We start from the raw sequence: 24,945 nt of genomic DNA on the forward strand, positions 1-24,945 counted from the left end.
CTCTTAAAAATGGAACACTCGGTAATATTATCGAGGTTCATTTTTCTCGTAACCACTTTCAATAAAGGACGAGGCAAAGGATATGAGATAAATAATTAGCGACATGAATGTGTACCGACCGTAGTTGTGCTGGCAGTGTAACGGCAGAGGGTTGTGAGGGCTGTGAGGTGAACAAGAAAGCGACATAAGAACAAGGGCTGCGGTACACTCGTCCATGCAATCGCCCCTCTCGTTTGTCCGGCATCCTTCGCGTCCACATCCGTGTAACGGCCTCTCACCGCCTCCGTAGGATCTCTCAGAGTCATTGCCGGAGCTCGGCCTTCTCTTCCGCGACCTATAACACACAAGAAGAGGAAATGATGCGTCGTTATCTTCGAGTAAATAATGAAAAGAATTAAGCCTGCGTAACGAGTCAGTTAACAATCATCTTTTCATGCCCTAGGGATTATACCAATGTCATCTAATCCACCTTGGGTACTTGTTTAGCACTTTGAGGTATCACCCTAATTCGACTAGTTGAGATCAATCGAACCGATACTAATTATAAGCAGTATTGTGATCCAAAACAGACGCAGATACCAACCAGGTGTTATTTACCAGTTTGCGCAAAATTTTCTGTCCCTTTATATTCGTGTAATTTAGTTAAGACCAAGGCTAAAACGATCGGTAAATCGCCCATAGTGACGTCATATTCCTGCAGTTTAACCGCACCGAAAAAAAAAAAAAATAATAAGGAAATGAAATGGTTAAAAAATTAGATACCACTGTGTGCAAGTGATAAATATTTCCTGCCACTAGATGGCGTCTCACGTTAATTATTTATACAATGCCTGTAGCGTACGTACATGATTATTCATCACGTATAAAAATTGCGAAGTAGTGCAATTATGAATACAGTATCAATTGCGTCTAACAAGGGGAAAGCAAGTTGGTGCCTGTGGTGTACCATATTTCCACATTTTTCCACGCGCCGTCTCAACGTGCAGCGAGATCGCTTATCGGCTAATTTTCCGACAAGGATAGATTATAAGGACTCCCGTGTAAGCGTCGACTAGCTGACCGTTCGACCACGAAGAATTTCGCAACACTTTACCACCGCCGCATAATCGTGATTTGCTGCTGTTGGTGCTCTGCTACACCTGGACTGAAGAAAACGCGGCTGTGAGCCAGCCGCAAATCCGCGCTTGACTTCTCATCGGGACTTTTGCCACTCGTGCAGTTAGCGGTGACGAAAATATACCCGTTTTACCGGACATCTGGGCGGGCACCCTACCCGCTGGTCAAACCGCACCGTGCAAAAGACTCGCATACAGTCTGTAAGTGCTTTGCATGGTGCAGGTGGTCCGAACGAATTATATACCAGCATGATTTCTTTTCTATCCATCTTTCCTCGTCTATTTATTTTCCCTATTTGTTCGCGTAGGGTTATTTACTTCGCAATATACAGCGTCGTGGGGATTTACCAGCTTTCAGAAAGGGATTGCTAAGGAAAAATTCGAAGAAGAAGAAGCGGAAATGTCGGTATCTAAGAATAACAAGGAATCATGACGAAGAAGCCGTTGAGAAAAGAGGTCAGGAATTTCCTCGGGTAACGAGGCTGATGCTGGTGTAGGTATACGCACTAAACGACGTCCTACGCTGCTGATCTTCCTTTATACGCACACATATGCCGGGGAAAGTGGGCTTTTAGATGCTACGGAGCGCAGCATTAGCGATTCTTGATGTGGGCGAGGTTGGGGCAATATGGCGTCGCATCAGCTAATCAGCTGATCGCTTAAGGTCGTCAATTTTCTCATTATCATAGCACGGAGGACATTGTACGAGCTGTTGCACTTTCGTTTTATGACATTGCGTCAATAAACAGTGAAATCTATTATGAAAAACCATATTGATAATTAAATGCGATACCCAGTTAGACGAAAAGTTTCTGGACAAAAAAATTCTAGGCATCGGATTCGTCAGAGTTTCAACGGCGGGTATTTCAAGAATGAAATTTTGACTAGCGCGAATCTATGTATAAGTCGTTTTTACGATTTCGACTGAGAATATTCACCGGGTAAAAAAGATCTCTTTTTACGACGATGACGGACAAGTTTATCATCACCGGTTGTTTTGCGAACGCGGGAGAATCGATCAAGGTCATTACAAGTTGATACAGGTTTTACCGCTATTGCGAATATGATATTATAATACACGGTGTTTTGCGCCAGGTGATCGCGAGTGAAAGGCAGCACTCACCGTACGTCGGTGTTCGTGTAATGCTCAGGCCTGTAACCATAATACAACGATCAACTTGCATTACAGGTAAACATAAACCTACGATAGTTATCCAGATCAACAGTTTCATTTTTACTTCCTAGCCACTGTACGTGTCTTCTTCGCTGTTGTAAACTTAGATACTGTTTCGCAACGACTCACTATCGGATCTGGTTCACGCTAGAATCTCGACAATTAGTCGATGTCTACCTACGAAGATTCCTTGTGAGGGTGAATTGGTACAATATCTGTATTAATATCCTGCACCTGTTCAACTGATCTTATCACGCAGAATGCTAAAGTTTTGTACCTGCGATCCTGCAATAACTACTATGGTATGGGTATACAGAGATAAATAAAATCCAGTGCCAAGTGAAAGTTGTGGCTGATTAACGAAACGCAAGCAATAAGAATCACGTAGCTGCAGTAAACTAGCTGTTCAATGAATAAAAATAAGTAACAATAAAGAAATACAAATTGACTAGTCAAGTGTTTTCATTGCTTTTGTTAAGAAAAAAAGATATCGATGGCGGGGCTACGTAACTGCTGTCAATTGTAGTTTATGCTAGCACAATTGTAGTAGCATACTAAAAAACTGCAGTAATATAGATACTACAATTGTGGTTACTTACATTATATACTGAAATTGCTATGGCATAGAATACAGCTAATTGTATTCTGTCCAACTTTGACTACAAATGTGGTGCCTGCTCCGGACGATATTTTTTTTCGTGTTCGTTATTTATTCACTTTTTGTGATAGCACGGCATTGCTAAGGTAAATTTTTTTAAAACTATGTTTTAAGGCACTACTACAATTCTGATAGATATATTAAATCGCATCGGGTTAGAAATTTTTTACACTTCACAGGAATTAAGACAGCTTACACATGAAGACATTACGGGAATGGAAAGGCTTTGGTGCGGCGCTTCGGCGATTCTCGTTGCGCTTAATGCTCTGTAGCAGAGTAAAAATTCACGATAATAATAAACATGATGTACGAGATTTTCCCATTAACTGCAGATGAAAAATGATCATACCTCAAAATTTACTGTAATGTGCAAGTCCAAGAAATAGAAATCTATAGCTGAATATTTCTCAACTATATAATCGACACTCTGTACAACGAAAACCATTGTAGTATGACATAAAAAAAAAATCTTGGTTTTTAACAGTGTGTAATATAACTTTCAAGTTCAATTTACTTTCAATGATTTATTGACCTCGAAAATCTCAACAAATTGAGTTTGCATTGAAAAAAATTGATTCATTTTGAAATCTGCGTTACTGAAATTTATTTTTATTTCTAATGTAATAATATTACGTATATTTTGAAGTGTACGTTATATATTATGTTGACTCTTTGGAAGCCCAAAAAAAAAAAAAAAAAGCGTGAGAAACGTAATTACGAAGCTCAACATCGAGGGGAATTTCATATACGATATTGAAATCCGCTGCAGGTGTAACTCTGTATCTATACTGTACAATACACATACCTAGAACGATCCGAAACTCGCAGAACCAAAACAACCGTTAAAATATTCATTCAATTTATAATAACTTATGGAATAGCATCATCCGTTCGGCTGGCCAAACATACTCGGTCACTAAGACGGAGATTCATAATGATCCGTTATTAACCGAAAACCCAAGACTTGCCGCTGTCGAAAGAAAAAAAAAATCATAATTTTTACACTCCGATCCGGAAGCGTCGATTATATTACATTGATTACAAATACAGTTATAAATCGCGGTTGAATTGCCCCCCCCCCAAAAAAAAAGATACTATCTGCATGATTGAAAACGACAGATCGCAGAACGTACATGAGAATATATAAAGGAATAAGATGAAGCAAAAAAATAAGAAAAAGATTTGTATACGCAGTTGAATACAAGTGGATGAATGGCAATTTCCAGAGGATTCTCTCTTTCCAGTTTGTAACGGGATAAAAGTGACGTGAAATGTTGTAAAGAGGAGAGAGAAAGAGCTGGTTTGCCGCCCCCCCCCCCTCCCCCTCCCCCCTGCCCCTCCCCGAATAAATTCGTGTGCAGGAAAGCTGTGTACGACGTAGCTGTGTTAAAAGTATTTCGAAAGTATAATTTTATTCCTCGATAAATTTCAACACGCACGCACGCCACTGTGCGCAACACTCTCTCGATTGCGGTAAATCCGAGCGATCAGTTTTCTTTTTTTTACTCAAATCCGGATGCATGAAACAGATTTTTTTCAGACAACGAATCGGGAACTTCTCAACCGATTAAGACGCAGATCGGTGAGTTGATTTGGCTGGATTGAGGCTGATCGATTCGAATTTTAACAATCGGGTAATACAAGGCTGTTGCACTACTGGCCCCAGTTTCGGAACCGTGTCACGCTGCCTTGGGGTCAAAGATGGCGTCCTTAGGGCGGCGAATCGAGCGCCAAAGTCTCGACCTACTTCTTCTCCACCCAGGGCATGACCCAGTTTCGATTATCCCTCTGGTTGTCCGGGACGCCGGTGCCGATCTGACCTATTTACCGGGTTCGCCCCGGCCAGCCGTCACCCCACGTCGTCATCGAGCGGCCTAGTTTCTGGTTACTTCCCGGTGAAGGCGAGGAGGACGACTCGGACCTTTGGTAAGAGCCGGACGCTGATTAACAACGATGAATCGGCCGGACCGTCCGAATCAAAAGTTAGAAAAAGGTTGAAAATTGTTTTGAATCAAATTTTCGGCAATTTTATTCCCGTCGATGACGTCGAACACGAAAGAAACGACATTCATCCTACGTGAAAGAAGTAATTCTAAACAAATTCGAATAATACAAGCTAACATGTGAACAATATGAGAAAGGATCATTAATTAGATCGTTCAAAATGATTGAACTCTGGTATTTTCAATCCGGCTTTATTTCTGAGCTTATGATTTTGTTCACCACAGAAAGCACCTGAACAAACAATTCGTGAGTAGAGTACATAATAGTACAACAGATATTCGTCAAGATTTCTTGCATGCTTTTCAGATAATTTACAGGCATCTGGTCAGTGAGAAAAATGAACCCAAAATATTCGAATATGATCAAAAGCATCACAGTTTAATCATTTTGAACGTTCTAATCATAAAACCTGTTCTCAAATTGAGATCTTATAAGTTGATAACTTAAACTTGCGTTAGTCAAATTTGCTCAGACCAATTTTTATAACATATAATACTAGGAATGATATTTCATTCATATCTGTCGTTATTGGCACAAATTACGTTGCTGGAGAATTTTTAAATGATTTGTTTTTGTTCTTTACCCAACTTTTGATTCAGACAGTCCAGTCGATTCATCCTCAATTCGAATTTGCCGCAAGCCACACCCATCCCCTTGATTAATTTGGACAAGCTTGAGACTGATTCACGGTAGATACAAGTATCGATTGTTCTCTATTCCAGTTACCTGGAAGATTTTCATTTATCGACAAAACGGTATGAAAAAAAAAAAATTGTGCAGATTGCACTCTCGTTCCTATAACTCGGGGCGGATAAGTTTGAAATATGCAGGTCTACAACTTTGATTCGTCGTTTCAACCATTTTTATGGTTATAATGAAATTTCAATAGGTCATCTTAATCTTGAATGAAGATTGCGGACAATTTCTACGATATTTTTCTTCAGTGCAAGTGGTCTAATTAATTGGGTCGATAGTAAGTATACATCGGATTGCTGGGAGGGGGGGACACCTGAGTGCGATTGTCCGATAATAAAGTGAAATATTTTTCGGAAATTGCTACTTCTAAAGGTCACACGACTGTTCTCTTCAATAACGAAATAGCTCAACAATTGAACTTGATGAAATTCCAGTTAGTCTTCTAACGAGGCGGATGAAACGAATGAGGTTGTACTTCGCAATAATAAATTTTCAAGAGAATTGTTTATTTCGATGCTTGCAAGAACTGTTTGAAATCAATCAAACCGTAATAACGTACGAATAACACATATTAATTTAGGAGGAATCAGTTTCTCTGAGAATGAATTAATCTGAATTTCCCAAAAAGAAAAAAAAAAAAAAAATACAGTGATGTTCGAATTTCTTTCAACGACTTGTTTACGCTTCGAAACTGCCAACTTCAACCTCACTGAAACAAAACCTTTACACTTTTCTCGTGCAATTAGGAGCTCGCTTGCCGTCGATTCGGCAAACGAGCGTGACCCGGTTTCCCGGTTTTATTCCTCCTCCTGACCCTGTGGCAATCCTGCAGCAACCCTCCGGCAGGCATGAGCTAGCTCTTCAACAAGTAGCGCAGCGGGGGGGTGGCAGCCTTCCACCACATCCATGGTTGTAGCATACCTGACCTATTTATCCGATGGCAGTCGAGTCGCGCTGTATCGAGCGACCCAAATTCGCGCGCCAACCCCGCCAGGCACGACACCCCCACGGACATAGAACAGGGTTGCACAGTGCACCCTACACGGCGTAACACAGATAAAACGAAGTTATTCGATCAATGACGCGTCCTTCGAAGACGCCGCGATCTTGGCGTGCCCCCCTCCCCCGACCGCCCCCGACCGCCCCCGACATCGCCCCCGCCGTTCCCCAGAGTTTCGAGATTAGGTACGCTGATCGGATCGATAAAGGTTGGGGGGGGGGGGCTTTCCTGTTTTACCGACTCGCAAGGAAAGTCCCAAGCCTCCGAATAATGGATTCTACTCAAACTTCTGGAATCGATTTCTCGGTCCAATTATGGATTTCATTGTCCTCGTAAATTCAAGTGTAAACGGACATATTTTTCAAGAGCGTAATAATTGAGTAACTAGATACATATTTTCGACAGCCTTATCTTTAGTGAATCGAGCGAAACTACAAATCAGAAGCTCGGTATTTTGGATATGGAGAAACACTCCAAGAGTTTTCCCTTTATAATCCATGATCCGGTGGCGTGATACTTTTCCTCCAAGTCGGCAAATCGTATTTTTTTGTATATTTTTTTACTAGTCAGAAATAAAACCTAGCTCTTGAAACTATGAAAATTATGGGGTTTATCTTCGTCAAGTTCTGAAAATTGATGGAAGTACTATAAGTACATTTGCATCCCATTATCACTCGCTTTGAGGTTATGGTTATCGCACGCTATTGTTTACAGCTGCAGGATCCGGTATATTTTGCCCTCTGTCGTCGATATCCCAAACTTTTCTGATCGACAATCACAGAAGCTTTAGGAGACTTCAACAATCAAGATGAGAAGAAAGTATGTAGTGTATTATTTTATGGAATACGATTGATTGAACCTATCGGTAAGATAGGAACGTCTCACATCCCTTTAAAGCTAATCTATACAGGGTGAGTCGGTTGATGTGTTAAAAATAGGAGGTGCCTAGTTGACTCGAAGTCGCACAGACGATTCTTAGCGTCGTATACGTATTAAAAGTGAAGGCAAGCATGCAGAGTGGTATTGAGTTGGAGGAATCCCACAGCTTCTCTGTTTGGTCGAAGGGGCGAACTTGGCGCGATCTAAACTCCTCCCATTCTCGATACACGAGGTGACTTACCCTGTACAGGTCGCCAATTTCGATCGGTCCGATGTACAATATATTGCAGAAGAATCTGACATTATATCCAAGATTCGGCCGTTGTCGATTGGTAAAATTGAACAATTACTTCCGATTTTTTGCAAAGAGAAAAAGAAGATAAAAAATTAGAAACTGAAATGATTTGTGCTGTTGTAAAGATAAGTAAACTGTTCCGTGCAGCAAAGTACCTAACCTTTATCTTCAGCTCATTTATGAAACAGGCGACTTTCATAGCTATAATATATTAGAGTGATCCTTATTTAGGGCTCGGGCGAATTTTTTCCAAATTCGGGTCCAAATAATTCAAAACCAATTCCCTAATTTTTTCAGATTTTTATCTCAACTCCAAGCCCAGCCCGTACCAGGTTGGATTTCCTCGTATCAAAATACACGTGTTTCCGCTTTATGCTCAGTGTCTATTTTATTGTAAGAGTAATAATTTTTTTTAAAATTCTGGAACTGTAAGATTTTATTGGGCATTAGTGCAACTATCTGATAAAAAATTCACAACACCGTATCAGGTAATTCATATAAATTGCACACCCTGCACGAAGATAATAAAAGAGCAGATTTTACTCAAAACTGCAGGAAAAAAGTGACACATCAGGTTTTTTGATAAAATATACTGCGTAACGTGCAGAATTTACTGTATAATCAGTAAAAATCACTGTGTGCAGAGTAAAATCTGTTACGTATATAGTAAGAAATATAGTTGACATGGATATTTTTAACCAAAAATCCTGATGTGTTCCTCTTTTCTTGCAGTTTTCAGTAAAATCTGTTCTATTTCTCCTCTCCGTGTGTAAATTCGATTTTTTTTTGTTATTTAAGTGCATGTAACGCAGATACAAAATCTTCCACTTACAATTAATGAAAGAGTAAGTGCTAGAATCGGATCAATCGAGTTGTGATAGAGAACCGATAAGGGCGGCAGAGATAAAACAATGTACAGACGACCGGTATGCATTGTGCGCAGACTTGGGTTTTACATAGCGTGATGCACCTGACCCATATACCCACCGAGTTCGTATTGATTGACCTAATTCTCTGTGAGCCAGCGGACCCAGCGCGGCTTGCCGCGAATCGACCAAGTTACATTACGCAACCCGACCCAACGTGAATTCTCGATATAATATATTTGTACGGTATCCGAGGCTCTCCGATGCCGCAGAAGCGGAGGATGCGACGGGCAGGCCAGAATTAACCCCTCGATGCTTTCCAAATACTGGAGTTTCTAATTAGGTTATTCGAAAAACGCTGTCGATCGTAATTCCATTGTGATGACGATGAGACTGCGCGGAGAGAGAAGCGAATGTAAATTTTCATTCAGTATTGGCATTTATTTCAAGTGCTGAAGAAGAATCACCGCAACTGTTTGTCCCAATTAATTGGGGACCTGGATTTGAAGGCCGGTAACTTAAGGAGGAAAGAAATGCTACAGCATTTATAACGACGTTGGCGTTAAAAAACGTTGGAGTTTTCTACGTCCAAGCAATTCTCGTTCATTCTTTTACGTAATTTGGAAGCAGCGTCATCTCGGCTGGTTTTCCTTTGGAAATGTAGTATCAACGCAATTTTTGCCCATAACTCAACTTTAGCGCACTGCATTTCTGTCAAGAAAATTCAAACAATTCGCAGCATGCTTTAAGATTTCCTGGATAGGATAGTTTTCGAAATATTGAGTAAATCGAAAATTAGAGTAATTATGAGTAATCATAGCACAAGAGGTGGCCTTCGACAAGGTTAACGACGAACAAAGTGGCGAATTATTTGAAATTCTTGAGAACGTTTTTAACGGAGCTACGATGCGTTGAAATTGAGATAGGGTAAAATGTTGCACTAAAACTATATTTTGCCATGCAAAACAGTCGATAACTTCGCTTCCGAATGTCATAGACCAATTAATGATGACTGTTCGAACACAGCATAATACTGCTTCTCCAATGCCTTCTCGGTAAGTGATCCAGTATTTTTTTTCACCAAATTATGGGAGCTCAGATTTGGGTGACCCAATTTATTGAGATGAAGACTAGTACAACGAGACATCTCTTCCAAATTAAGAAGAGAATAGAGGTGTATGTGTACATGAACCAGAAGAACGTGGATAGAAACGATTTCCCATGTAAAACATACATCCTCCATAAAACATACGAAGAATTCACTCGAATCGATATTAGACTGACCTCAATAAATTCTAGGTGTAAAGTTGAGGTAGCCTTCACGGAGAAAAATCCAAAACCGCATTTGATTGTTGTACGGAAACACAGTTTGACTACTTTGACCACCTCAATGTTCTTGGGCTTGAAAGTGACGAAAAGTTATGATGAATTTCGGATGGAATAAAAATTGAGCAGTTCAGGTTGGCTTTCAACGTTTAACCATTGGGACGATGAAAGAACAAGCTGCATGAAAGTAAGAGGTCGTCGTCGTTAGAGGCGTGGATGGATGTTCCAAAGAGGTAAGTGATTACGACGATTAACTGTTGTGCATCGAAATCAGTTTTGCCTGGCTACCTACCCTACAACCCAGGTTTGTCACTGCTGTCGTCTATTGTTCGTGCGAATCAGAGCGCGGATGGGTAGGTTATTATTAGAGGTACTAAAAGTTCTAGGCTACGCAATAGTTTGGATTCTAGACGGCAGCGCGTCTTCGTCATCTTTTACGTAGGCCACAAGGTCGAGCGATGGGGACGTCCACGAGAGAATCGCAAGCATATTCATGATGGTCGGTTACCTACGAACATAATGTCCAAGCCTCACGTCTTTCGACGAAACAGTCGAAGATCCCAAATTGCGTTCCGAAATTTGCGGTAGAACCTTACTTGCTATCTGGATGTTGAGGAAATACGTTAGTCACGTTCCCGAAGTTAACGAAAAAGCTCCAAATTAACACAAAATTATTCAAATATTCGCTAAACTACATAACACCTTCGTAAATGCAATACAATTTTATCTGAGGTTCGAAAACTGAACTTGAGTGGAAATAAAGTTGACAATTGACTTGAAGTAGTATAATGAACATGACAAAGGAATAAATTTGAATCGAGAGCTCTTGACTTTCCAGTAGAGAATCTCACAAAGAAATCGAAGTGCAGGCAGCACTGGATGACGAATCGCACCAATAGCGTAATTTGATGAAGACGAAAGTATTTAGATACGATGTATAGAACCAGGTTATGAGGTGCAGTGAACTTTAAGTGTGCGCGTGCCACCAGACGATGATTTTATTTGTACGACCTAGTTCGCCTTCTATCTCGTTATTTCTTTCTCTCGTTGTCACCCCCACACGGTAAGTTTAAAAAGAATAGTTGTAAACAAACTAATATCAACATTTCATTAGGTTTTATCGAAAGTTTTCTGCAGGTGTGCGTCGTCGAATCATTAATGCCAAATAATATCAGCCACAAAAATGTGTAGAGCAATGTTATTTTGATACTTGATACGCTCGGTACTTAGATGACAATGAACGATGATCTAGTTTACTGAAACACATATGTATGTATATACCGACTGTGAGCAGCGTCAAGTGGACTTTAGAAAGCTAATGACATCTGTGAAATTTGTAAACACGTGCAAGGGAAGGAAGGAACATTATGTTATATAAGTCAACGTTATCGTGATACTACGTTATTTACAGTGATCTTGGAAGAGAGTTTCTAAAGAGGGGCTAGAAAAGATAAAAAGAAGATGAGCAGCAGCCCGGAATGCCTTGGAAATCGGTTGGGATGGATTAAATGTGGAACACAAAGGTTTTTCTGTTTTGAATTCACTATTTTCCATACCGAGTCACTGTGGCGGCACCAAAAACTCTTGACTTAGATATATTTGTGTGTGAATTTGTCTATATATTGCAGCTTCACGATACTTGGACACGACTAATCGATTGGCTTCGACCATAAATGGACTGTAAATAAAACACACAATTCATTTCATTCGAATTAAGCCACACGCCAAGAAATTGCCATGACATTTGTTGAATTTACAAACTAAAGGTATCAGCTAATCGTCCAATGTGACCCGATACTGCATTATCAAGGATTTCGGTGATAATAAAATTACCTGCCGTATCTTGCTATCACGTTTTTTTAAGAGAAACTTACAAAAAATCGAATAATATGAGTTCACCGAGCACAGAGTCGATAAACGAAAACGTCCATAAGGTATAATTTAAGAGACGTATGACCAGTGCGGTGTAAAAGAGACTAATTTTCAGACCCGACATGGAAATTAGAACCCAAATAACCGGTTTATACATGTACAGACCCTTAGATTAATATTGACACATTCAAGGTCACTGGTGTAGTCTGCTACCACTTGCTCGACATGGGAAACAGATGCCATCAGTGACCTTGAACGTGTCAAAATCAATCTAAGGCTTCGTACATTTCCTTGTATAAGCGTACGCAAATTGTATACCTACATATATATATATGCATGAGTTTAGCTGTCGCGGTCACCGTCTAACCTTGCACCTCAAGGTAAGTTCTGGCCTATGATTACGTCACGCAAGTTCAATTTGCATTCTCTGGTATAGGAAACGATGATGGGCGCATAATGCAGAGAGAAATTCATTTCGGTACGCGCGCTGTTAACATATTTATATGTCAGCGATTAGAGTTTACTCACGCTAATATGCTAAGTAAAAAATGGGTAAAAAGAGCTAAGGAATATTCTCGAAGGTCGGTTATTCTACATCGAATGATTGATTTCTGGCAATCAGAGTATTCTTCAAAATTTCATAAGCGAGCTTCTTTATGGCTGAAAGCAGTACATTTTTCGATTATAGCTGCTGAACTTGACCTGTGGTCTTACCATCATATTCATACCTTCGCTTAAGGATGATTGATCTCACTCTCGAACCAAGGACCACCAGTTAATGGATCTGACGCAATACCTATACTTCCGCGAAGCCCTTTCCCTTTTCCGAACGCGTTTCGTGTTCTCGCCGTCTGCAATGCCGCAATATCACGAACCCCAATTTGTATTTGATCAAGGTTTCCATTTTGATCTCGTCAAGTGACTTGGAGTTATTTGAATTCAATTAGTCTTCTGACTCCATGGAATTGCTTAAATGTAACCCAAGTTTTTTCAAGTCACATAAACTCACTAGAAATTGTTTGAATTGAAATGATGTCTTCTGACTTCACGAAGAAACTTGAAGCCACTCGATACCATCCCGTTCACGAACTCACTTATTAAGTAAATTAAAATCAGTTGAATTCAAGTGCAGTTACTCAAAGTCATTTGAATTTCACTGATGCGTTTCGACTAACCAAGTAACTCGAAATTCCTTCAATTCAATCCAGGTCCTTAGATTCCCAGACTCTTGACGAAATATTATCAAATATAAAGTGCGATCTAGCAGCATGTTTGAGAATCTGTTTTAGCGACATAGTGACTTGAATTGGCCATAGTAAAACATCCTCTTGCCGGCAAGAATGTGCCTATACGTATGCCTCGACACGTGTAGCGTTAACGAAACGCCCTGTGCTGGCCTTGGCTGCATTCGTGATTGTGCAGATCATATATGAAAACACTGTAGAGAGGTATTTCCGGCAAGCCATTCTGTAGTACCAGTTGGCCCTTCGCCAGCCAACGATGTAACGGATCCTACGCAATAGGGCGTTATGAGATCTGATTTAAGGTAGTTCAGTCCATAACATCCGTTACGACAGAAGAAATTAATATTTTAGTACATAAGAATTGAATCATGATCCTTTCAGTTATGACGGGTTTCATACTATGTTATCGACCTACAGATAAGAGAAAAAAGTTGACAAAATCAAATTCTTAACACTGTTTCTCACGGTGAAAGTGATGTTGAAAGCCTTTATTAGCAAATCAAACATATTTTCAGAAGACAAAATTTGTTGACAAACTAACGGTGTGTTAAAAATTATGGAAAGATTCAAATTTCACAACAAATTATTAGGCGACCGAATTTATGACGGAGATATGCAAAATTGAAAGCAATTTTTCCATCATAGGTAGGTTATAGGATCTCTAGATTTGAGAACTCAACAAACCCGTAATAAATCAAAGAAAAAAAATTCTTACAGTAGTTATTTGATCAAATAATTCAGTTTGCCGAATTTGATTTCACAATTTCATCACTATTAATGAACAAGCAAGGACGTATTTTCCAAAACGGTTAAAACCGAAGAAATACGGCTGTTCGCAATTCAGCGACCTTAAACGTGCCGTGACTCCTGAATTTTAGAAATTGGTCAAAGAATCTATTTTTTGTTTGGATTCATTGGAAGACCATCTATGACATTGATTACTAAAATCTATGGGTTTCCGATAAAGGAATTCTATGGTAACCTCGATCTCTCCTTACCGAAATCACTGAAGAGATTGTGAACAGTACCATTTGATGTCTCTCTCAAAGCTCTCAAACTTTCGACTAAAGAATTTCCCCGTGACCCCAATTATTGCTCCTGAGATATCTGACAATTCTACTTAACATGGAACACCCTATACAACCGGTGAAACCATAACAACGTCAGCTGATCAGGATTAGGTAAAGAGAAAGTCGTTGGATCGTAAAAACTGGCGAAGACTCAGCTGTTCCGTTTTGCTGGAAAAGAACTGATACAACATCGGAATGAAAATGTGGAATATAGGTATATGAATATGTTCAGCATATAGATCTATAACGTGTGATCTAGCAACGATTCTACGGCTCGGCCACAAAAATTGAACTTTTCACTAAAATGTAAAATTTTTAGATGTTAGCCTGCACGTTTACAGCATGCAATAATATATAAAATTGAGAGTTTCAGGTTTTTCGGTTGAAATTTCCGAGACGTCATTGATCCTGCGGGTTAATAAAAACGATAATTATTCTGTGCCTGAACGGTGGAACGTCCTTTACCTTGAACATGGGTATGATAAGATTTCGTGTGAAAGGACCTTCATAAATAAAATGGAACTAGACGACGAGACGGGGCGGGGAGGAAAGAGGGGGGCGGGTTTAGCTAGGGCGCAGACATGCGTCTAGACTACTTTATAGACGGTTAAAAGGACCAGGTCAAAGAAGTCGACAGCTTTAAAGGAACCTCAGACTGACTAACTGAGTGACTGACTGACTACAAGAGGTTTGAGATCACGGATCTCGACTGTTTGTAATGAGATATCTAATCTGGTTGAAATTTATATTCAGGTAATATTAGCGTTTCTAAATGACCAATTTTAACTTTTCCATTTTTTTTTTATGCAAGGCTTTTTGTGGTATGACTATTCAGACAATTTTTCAATACCATCTTTTTTAAAACTCATCGAAGGATTCTCTAAAGTTAGATCGGTTTTTGCTGTGCGACGATTTTTCATACATAAATAATCAATGTTCAATCGTTTGACATAATTCTGAGCCGTTTTAACGATTCTGTATAACAGAACATTTAAAAATTATGAAATAGGTGAAATTGATTTTGAAGAGAAATTTTTCAGAAACACGATACAACATACATGTCAAATTATTTCACCTTTTATACTGATACAAAACAATGCGAAAAGAAATGAGAAACTTGTATACGTGGCATGAAGTAAAGAAGCAGCTGGCAACTGATCAATATTATTGTTTGCGTCTGTGTAGTGACGTATTAATGATGCATCGCATTGCGTTTGTCGGATATATATACATATATCCGTGTACATGCTCAATGCATAAACTCACGAGTAAAGCGTCATAATATGTCTATATTATTAATATAAGGTATTCGATAAGATATATCAACCTGAGTATGTTTTGAGAAAACGTTTTTCTTTTTTCATTCGGATGACGCTTTCACATCGAATGATGTGAAAAAATTCAGCGGCATCAGGAAGATCTTAAGAAATGATAAGAATCATTTCCCAAGATTTTTCGAAATGTGTAACACAGTTTCGTATTGTACAAATTGAGAAAAGGTAACTTAAGGGGACCCGGTGGTCTAGAAATTTCAAAAAATCGATTTTTTTTTTTTCGATATTTCGAAAGTATAGTATCTTAAGAATATACTGTGAAATTTTCATGCGGAAATTCCCAATATTATAGCTTCTACAGCCCTTCCAGGTAGAGAGCGGTCCGCGCGCTCCTAACGGATTCAGCACTCGGAGCGCGGCAGCTGTCCCGACCCTTCTCCGCATTTTACCTTTACATTTGTAACCGAATACAATATAATCCCTTCGGAATACAAACGTTCCGAAGGGATCCTCTATGGTGCCGGAATCGCGGATTAACTGTAAGTATTCAAAATTTGCTCAATTTTTGAAAATATCTGTACCTCAAACTTTAAACTCATTTATCTCGAAACGACTTTTTTCGGCACGGCGGGGGTGAAAATAAAAAAACTATTCAACCGAATGACTTGAAATTTGGATATGTTGTTCACAACATGTATGGCTATCGTCGGAAATAGAATCATGATTTTATTTAAATAATTTCCTATTGTTTACACTAAAAAACTAGTGAAAAAAAACCCGATTTTGCGAACTTTTTTTTTCAACGCCCGGCATTTTGTCAATTTTCAATTTTTTCGATTTGTTCTAGTTCCGACCATAACTGCACTCTTTCTGATTAAGAATGTCTTTGAATTTTTTGTTTCTGATGAGTAGAAGTCTCGAAATCACCTCCGCAGTCCGGATCCGATTTTTCGAGAGGGTCATCTTTAGCGGCATTTTTATAATAATAAATATTGTTTTTAAAAGGAAAAAAAAAATTTTTTGTATGATTAATAAACGTAGTAATAAGCTCGAAAAGTTAGAACATCGTTTTTTTTATTTTTAATAGCAAAAAAAAAATCGTGAAAATAGGTGTCATTTTCGTGCGCTAGACCACCGGGTCCCCTTAAAACTGAAAAATTTGACGTGTCAAACACCATTTTTTCGTACCGCACATCAATTTTGGAAATCTTATGAGACGAGTTAAAAACAAAATCTACATGGTGATAAACCTGATATGCAACTCACCCTATGACGTGGGGCACGTCGATCGAGTGTGAAGAGGCTCTCTTACGATCCCCAGCCATGTCGGCGAGCCGAGCAAAATCCGTGTCCTGATCGGCGAGCCGAGCACTCTTCCGTGACTCGAGCAATCTGACCTCCTCAATACGTTTTGTAAGTGTCACCGTGCCCTGAAACAATATTTTTAAAACATTGAAAATGGTCGATCAACTTCAGTGAGGGGTGCGAGGAAAACAGAAAAATCGGCTATATCTAAAAACATATCGACGAGCCTGAAATTCACGGCAAAAATGTGTAAGAAAAAATTGAGCAGTTTCATATATCACGTTATTGTATTAATAACAATCGTAACATCGGCATAAGTGATAGCAGTAATAGTGGTATGTAACAGTGATATTGTTTGGTATTAATGATAGTAATAATAATAATGGTATCAACAGCATAAAGTTCCGTTGTTTGATTATTAATTAACTCTCTCTTTCCTCTTGCCATCGGCTGAAGTTTTGATAATTGCACGGTATATAAACTAACCGAACATCAAGATGATAATATTTGTTCACGTCAACGTTACGGACTTCAACCCCATGATACGATATATAAAAACTGTGGCTGAGGTATGTGCCCTGAATATACAAACATGCAGAATTGCAATTCTGAATGACGCGTGCAGAAATGACAGGTAAAGGTGTGGTATTTATTTCTGTAATTGCATACATACCCAAGCGGACGAATTGATACGAGTCAGTGGCAAGATCGATAAAATATAAAGACGATTGTTATAATTATTGCGACAAAAACAGAATATTAAAACGGAAAACTGCAGATTGATGTTTGAAAGTGGAAAATACTAGTGAGATACCGAAACAACGGTCGGTTATATGATTCTTTGAATTTATTAGCGAGATGCCGATGACGAGAGTAAACTTTCCGGTGTTCAGGGTGAATCATATACTCGTTTCGCACAACGCGTTATCAAGAAGCATCGCGAGGAGAAAATCCGCCGAGAGAACTTTACGATCTTCCGAATGCCGGGTTTACCAGTTGCACCGATTCGAAACAACATACGCCCCGCGGCTTACGGTAGATGTTATTTTAATACCAACGACAGAAAACCGGAAGCTCGCGGGTAACCTCAACTTGTTCCACATGCTGCTTCAATACGGGATCTCTTACGTTATGGGAAACATGTGCTCTTAAGGATATGCGAGATGTACAGTCGGATTAAAAATCTGTCGATAAAAAGATACAAGTATTTTGTTTTTTTTTTTTACAAAAAATTAATCACCAGCCCTTGGAGGAAATTTTTTTTTTCTGCATAATTACAGTGACGAACAAAATGTTCGTGTGTCGCACGTGTGCCTAACGGTTAATTAGGAGTTACACGACGTGCTCGTTTTATAAATATGTACATGTAAATGTATATGCATTCACGCGTGAAAATATCCGCAATCAATTGCGTGACTCGGGCATGAAAACAGGAAGATCGAAGTTCTTTCGAAATGGAGGAAATTTCTTTAGGTCAACTTTCAGTAGGTATAATAATTTTATACACTCACAATCAAAGTATATATATCAACTGTAACGCAAACATTTATGTATTAAAAAAATTTGTATTACCGAAAAGTTTTCGCTTACGATTAGGATATTCTTGCGTGTCGTTCTTTTACTTTTCTTGTTTACAAATAATTTCGAGTGAAAAATTATGAAGTCAGAAACGTGAAAATTATGTCACATAAGTTTTATCCACTTATCACAAGCTGCTAAAATTGATTAATGATTAAAAAAATATCGCGTTACGGCCTTAAACACCGTAATCAGAATCATCAAGTCAAGCGGCAGAAATAGAAATTAATTAACATATTTTCCTCGTCATGTATATTTCATTTGATATGATAATACATATATGTATATATATATATATATTGTATGTATGTGTGTATATATATGCACATTATATGCAAACTCGTCAAGATGTTTTCTTTGTTTGCATGATATTGATTTAAACATACGAAAATGTTTTACTTTGGTTGCATCAATCCACGTGTCGAAAATATTGCATCACTAATGGTATATGTATAGTATACGTATTAAACACAACTTAAATGTGTTAAAACATGCATAATGTTTTTGGTCATTCGTTACTATCAACAAACATTGGACAACTTTTTTGAGAGGGTTTGTCCTGTTTTACCGACAAATTCAGCAAATTGTATATTTGCACATTTTTTCGAACATTGCATCAATTATTATGGGAAATGATCACGGTTTGGTGTTGAAGGGAATTAATTTTTTAGATAATGAGTGACGAAGTACAAAAAATGTTCGGTAAAACTCGCAAAATGTGTGGTTAAAACAGGAAGGTCCAGTTGAGATGTTCAGTTTATCAGACACTATAAATATATTTCAATTTCTTTTTCTTTTCTCCTCTCCATTCCCCTGTAACCAACACCCTACTAACGGTCAGCGGATATTGTCAATACAAGTATTTTCGATCTGCAAGGTCTCGATTATGTGGTCGAAACTCATACAAATATAACGCTCATGCTATGCGATGCCTGTAACGTTTTATGCCATCCGGAATGCCTCGTGATCGATATTTATATTCATTATACATACAATATATAAGTTCAATTATTATGAAACGTAAATCGTTGTGAATCTTTCAACGATTTATATTATCCATCGCATGCATATATGCATTAGGGTGGTCCTTAAAAAAGTCATTTTTGAATTTCGATCGGCTCACCCCCGAAATCAATTCCGAATGATTCAAAAATAATTCTCTAGTTTTTCAGATTTTTGTCTCAACTCTAACCCGTGCCCGCAAAAGGATGGGTTTTGCCATTTAACCTCGCATTTAACCCTTTCAGGGACAAAGTAAATCTACGCGACTGATTTAGATAAAATTTAATACAGGGGAGTTTTTTGGATCGCTGGTTACGAATCTGCACTCAAAATTTGAAAATTCAAAATGGCGGATCTAATACGATGAACCAAACTCCAAAGTCGTTCGATTTCGATAAAACTCGGTACCCAGGGATTTTCGAGGTCGGAAATTACGAATCTGAACTCGAAATTAAGAAAAATCAAAATGGTAGACTCCATATGACAGCTTTAAGTGACTTTTGGAATTTTGGTTAGCCATATTGGATCAATCATTTTGAACTTTTTAATTTCGAGTTCAGATTCGTAATCAGCGACCTCAAATACCTTCACGTATCAAGTTCCACTAAAATCAAGTGACTTTCTGGATTTTAATCCGCCATATTGGATCCGGTATTTTGAATTGTCAAATTTAGAGATCAGATTCGTAATTAGCGACCCAAGGAACTCCCCTGTATTGGACTTAGTAATCCGTAATTATGAATACATTATTTGTAAAATAAATAATTATTATCTTTTCACCGACTTACCCAATAACTGCAGCATTTCACAATGATTACCAAATTAAACCCATAAATATAAATAACAACTTTATCCATAACAATAATCGCACCATCGAAGACAACAGCAACAGGATATCGGCGATGGTGACAATAACAACGGCCAACCGGGCACATGTATGAATACCGGATATCTCCATGACGCCTACTGACGTCAGTCCTGAGTCCGGTATTGCGTATTACGGCGACGCGACGGCGTAACACATCGTAACGATATTATTACCAGAGATGTGTTTGTTAAATGCAAGATTTTTCTGGCTACTGCGTCATAAATTGCAAAGGTGTTTACCCGCGTGAATTCAAGAGAAAAAATTTCCCAAATTGTTACGTCGAATGTCTGAAACCTACTGTCAATTTTAAGGTCAGAGATGTATGAAACGATCTTTTTTGTCCGCCATTTTTATGACGTCGTTATTCGATATACCCAAGCTAACCTAACCTAACTTCGCACTTCTGTTCTAACCTGGAAAACCCAGATTTCTGCACCATTTCGTAGTAAAATACTGTGCAATGACGTCACAGTACATTACTACGAAGAGATACACGTATAACGCCTGTTAATGTAACTTTTGTGATTCTCATCTGTTTGAAAAGAAAAAAATCATTTGACAAACTTGACATGTTTATTACTTTCACAATAAAATTGGATTGAAAAAAGAAAAAGAAAATAAACAATGACGATATTTACGGTTTTATTTATTCCTACAACTTCTCAACGCAGAGGTATCTATAGCTATAATAATAAATTTCTGTATACAACACGTACCTATACGTGTATGTGAAAAATGTTCAAAACACCGAGTGCGCATTATAATTCTCGCATCGTCGATGATATAATAAATATTAGTCGTGCACGCGTGTATGTAATAATTGCAATAATAGTGTACATAGTTTTGAAGGCTGAAAAAGTGACGTTCAACGCCGTCACGCGCATAGGTATGTACGTACATATATGTATACATATAATATGAGTGGTCCACGGCTTGTCTTGTAACAGTACACTTGCAAATACTGTATCCATAGACATATTTACACGCACATATTAATTCACACAGATCATATGTATGTGTTCTGTACAGTAAATGACGATTTCCATTTGTCAGACGTATTAAGCGTGTGTTGGCCATACAAAAAGAGCGAGAAAGCGAACGAGAAGTTGATGGCGATGGGGGGGGGGGGGGGGGGGCAAAACGGAGGCAAAGGTCGCACAACGCGGAACGGCAGCAAAGATTTCCTGTTTTCTCGGTAGAGACATGACAGAGTGCGGATTTATTACGCGATATCAAACCTACGCCTACATAATGCCTGATACATAGTTCCGTATGGGGTAAACCAAAAGAATGCGCGCGCGAATCCTGCGTAGCTGCGTCACGTGTTAAACCAGTGCCGAAGGCGTAATCGTCGATGCCTTGCTACATCATAACATAGTGTAACGCATAACCTCATTTCGAACGTTCCTATTTTACCGACGGGTTCCACAAATCGTATTTCACACTTTTTCCTTCTCCCGGGAAACGAAATCTTCGCCAAATTTTTTAATCCGCCATAACCTCAAAGCGATTGATAATCGGCTACAGTTAGATTTGTAATGTTTCAAAATCAATATTTCTAACTATTTCACTATTCAGGAGGACGCAAAAAGTGTGAAATACGACCGACCGAATTTTTCAGTAAAACAATCAATTCCAACATAAGTGTTTCTGATCTCTTCGACCCCAGCCTCGATCTTTTCTTTTGTGTATCTTACCCGATACATTAATAAAAAAAAAAAAAAAACGGAAAGTTAGCATGAATAATAGTAATAATAACTGTAAAAAAGAACCGTGAGGCAGGTCAGTCCATCAGATGTCCCCCTTTAGATCTGAGGTGGGTAGTTATAACACAGTTCCATATATATAACGACAATCGAGTATTTATACAGTATGCACCGCCTTATGTATTATTATAGGTTGTATAGGCTTGGCGTGTTGGATTCAGACCATTACTCAACCGGGAAACGCTCAGTTAGGTCAGATTAGGTTAGGTTAAGCTATGTTCAAATGGTCAGAATTCAACGCACTGAGTATGGCTGCATACATCTCAGGTATTTAACACGGATTGTACATATGTGATATGATGCTCGTTTATTTGCTGAACGAGCCAGTCACGCCATTGTTACGTAGAGACTGAAAAAGATGCCGTTGCCAAACGTCAAGTCACACACGGCGAGTGAATTTATCTATACCTTTATCTAAACCTGTATTCACAGGTATAAATACGCATGTGTATGTGGTGGAATTTCGGATGAAAGAAACATTTTTTTTTTTTTTTGTTCCCGCCTGAAAAGCTTGTATACAGGAAAAAAAAAGTTGTAATCCTCGCAGGTTGATCCCGGAAGCATTTATTGTTAGCAGAGAATGGAATTCTTTACAAACGTGTCCCTTGAGCGAAATTCGTTCAAAGGTTATAACTATTAACTATGCTTAAATAATTAATTATTGAAAAAAATTCACCTTTAAATGGTTTCAGTAGTTGAAAAACTGCTTCACAACAAACAATCACAAAACGGATATTGCGAGAGTAATTAAGTCAATTGGGTATCGAGATCTTACTTAATGAGGGTAGACAGGAATCAGGGCAATATGGCGGCGCGCTAGTTGATCAGCTGATCGTTTTCGGCTGATTTGACAAATATCACGGTACAGTGAGCATCGTCCAAGCTGTTGAACTTCTATTTTGTAACATTAAGTCGACTCGGGGTGGCATATACGAAAAAACACGAAAAAACCTTGTACTCGAAACATTTCTAACGATTTTTTTCTTAGGCATCGAGGAAAAGAAAATAACATTTATTAGACGGTTTTGACCGTCTTGCGTGCTTCCCATCAGAAGCGTAAGATTCTAACATGTAAACATTCATCTACATACATTCTTACATCAGGTGCTCCAGAGACGAAAACTTTCTATTCACACATATAAAGCACAAGAAAACAAATTTGAACTTACTGGTGATGAGAGGAATTAACGACAACGGAGTCAGGGCGGCTAGGTGGTCTAGTGGAGTAAGGCTCCGGTCAAGCATCTCTAGACGCCAGGTTCGATTTCTGGCTCCGTCGTTAATTTTTCAAAATCGCCAGTTTTTCAAATTTACATCTCCAAAAAAGAAAATAACGTTTACATTAACGGAATATGTGATCCAATAATTCTGGTCTAAAAGAATCTTCCCGCCACCATCTTAACAATAGTAATTATACCGGAAAGGCTTCGTAAGTAATTGCAGACAGCTTGATTTCCTTGCTGAAAAGCTTCAATGCAACCTGCACCCTGCGTATTAGACATACCGCGGCAAACACTGGCACGGGTAGACAGGCAAGTTAAAATAAGAAATTTGAAAGCCGGAGGAGAAAGTGGTAGGTTGATGATCACGTGGTGCCGGCGACGTAGATCGAGCAGTAACTACTCGGCTCACGGGTAATAAACAAACGGAGCGTGTCGGGCGAACCGAAACGCTCAGTCGCTGCGCGATCGATCGATAGATCGATTTTATTTGCACTTTCAATTCGCAAATATCGAGATACGCAAAGGCCATCCTGTATCGAATCGACCAATGGTAAAATAAAATAAAACAAAAAATCAATCCATCGTGGAACGGATTTCAAAACGACAAATGTTTTCGGATACGTATTACTCAAAAACCGTTGCACGAATAGGTAAAAATTTTTAGAGATTTTAGAGGCGCTACTATTACCTGAAAATATTTTAACCAGAATAAAACTTCTGAGGTGAAAACTAGTCGTATTGGCATGGAATGTCTCACATGTGTGTAATATAATATTTAAACCTCTTGTATTTTACAGGTGGAAAAACAACGCACAAATTTTACACTATTCGAGAGAACTAACAATATTTGACCAAGTGCGGTTAGATTGGAAGTTGGAATTGATTCACGTCATAAATAATATTAATAGATAAGATGCGAAAAATAATTCCTCACTTTCTTATATGACATAAACCTCGAGAACGAAGGACTCATTTCATCTTCAATAATACACACTCATAGATTTGAAGGATTCGTTTTTGAAGGTTCATAGTCAATTTCAAATAGGTATTGAGGTGTACGTACTATTATCCACATACATAGCGCAGACATCTGCTGGCATTGAGCTGGAGGACATGCCACAATTGAATCGACAGTAAATTTTTCAGTGACAGTATAACAAGCAATTAAAACACGCACAACTCGACATCAAGCTGACGTATTATAACTACACCTATATTATTACACGTATGGGGAATTCTATGCGAATCCAACCAATGTCTAACCTTACCATTTCCGATTTAGTTCAACAAATTTTCAGCAATTGTTCCAACTCTGAAACGGGACTCTGAATTTTATTAGAGACTTAAATAATTCATGGAATTATTTTTCGGTGTTGAAAAATTTCAAAAAATTATACGTACAAAATTCTCACTGACACTCGTTTGTCACCTCCAAAAGCATGTTTTTTTTCTCTTCAAGCCAAGTTTTTGGGGTAACTTTAACTCTCATGTCAGCAAGATTGGCTAAAGTTTCTTTCAGAATAAGCCTTTCGCAATCAAAAATAAGTATTTCTTTTTTTTCTTTATTAATTGTGTGATAACGATCGAGATTTTTACCCGTGAATTAAATAATGCGCATCGTAAAGTCTTTCCGTTTAGAGATCATGTTTTACAGTATTGTAAATTTATGCAAAAGCATCGGAAGCTATTTTTTTCAGTACTTCATGCATTTCAGCGATTACTTTTGTTCG

General features: G+C 38.5%; 1 protein-coding gene and 1 long non-coding RNA gene across 5 annotated transcripts in view; one reads left to right on the forward strand and one right to left on the reverse strand.

Annotated features, from left to right (window-relative positions):
• Glut4EF (Glucose transporter 4 enhancer factor) overlaps positions 1–24,945 on the reverse strand; it is an 84,353-nt gene that overhangs the window by 37,759 nt on the left and 21,649 nt on the right. For 2 of the 3 annotated variants that reach the window (XM_046612883.2, XM_046612886.2), the window contains exons 2-3: positions 16,740–16,903; positions 120–334 (exon numbers count right to left, since the gene is read on the reverse strand). In XM_046612883.2, the coding sequence (XP_046468839.1) occupies positions 120–334; positions 16,740–16,903 (379 nt within the window). Of the gene's footprint in view, positions 1–119; positions 335–16,739; positions 16,904–20,146; positions 20,280–24,945 lie in introns of those variants that run through there. The other variant, XM_046612885.2, reaches the window with a different exon arrangement.
• LOC124212629 (uncharacterized) lies at positions 916–2,722 on the forward strand. 2 transcript variants are annotated; one of them, XR_006881702.2, is made up of 3 exons: positions 916–2,138; positions 2,211–2,304; positions 2,397–2,722. It is a non-coding gene; the product is annotated as an uncharacterized lncRNA (long non-coding RNA). The 2 variants fall into 2 exon arrangements; XR_006881701.2 differs by having other exon boundaries at positions 916–1,316; positions 1,424–2,304.

This window comes from Neodiprion pinetum, chromosome 2 (genome assembly GCF_021155775.2).
Source record: "Neodiprion pinetum isolate iyNeoPine1 chromosome 2, iyNeoPine1.2, whole genome shotgun sequence".
Classification (NCBI taxonomy): domain Eukaryota; kingdom Metazoa; phylum Arthropoda; class Insecta; order Hymenoptera; family Diprionidae; genus Neodiprion; species Neodiprion pinetum.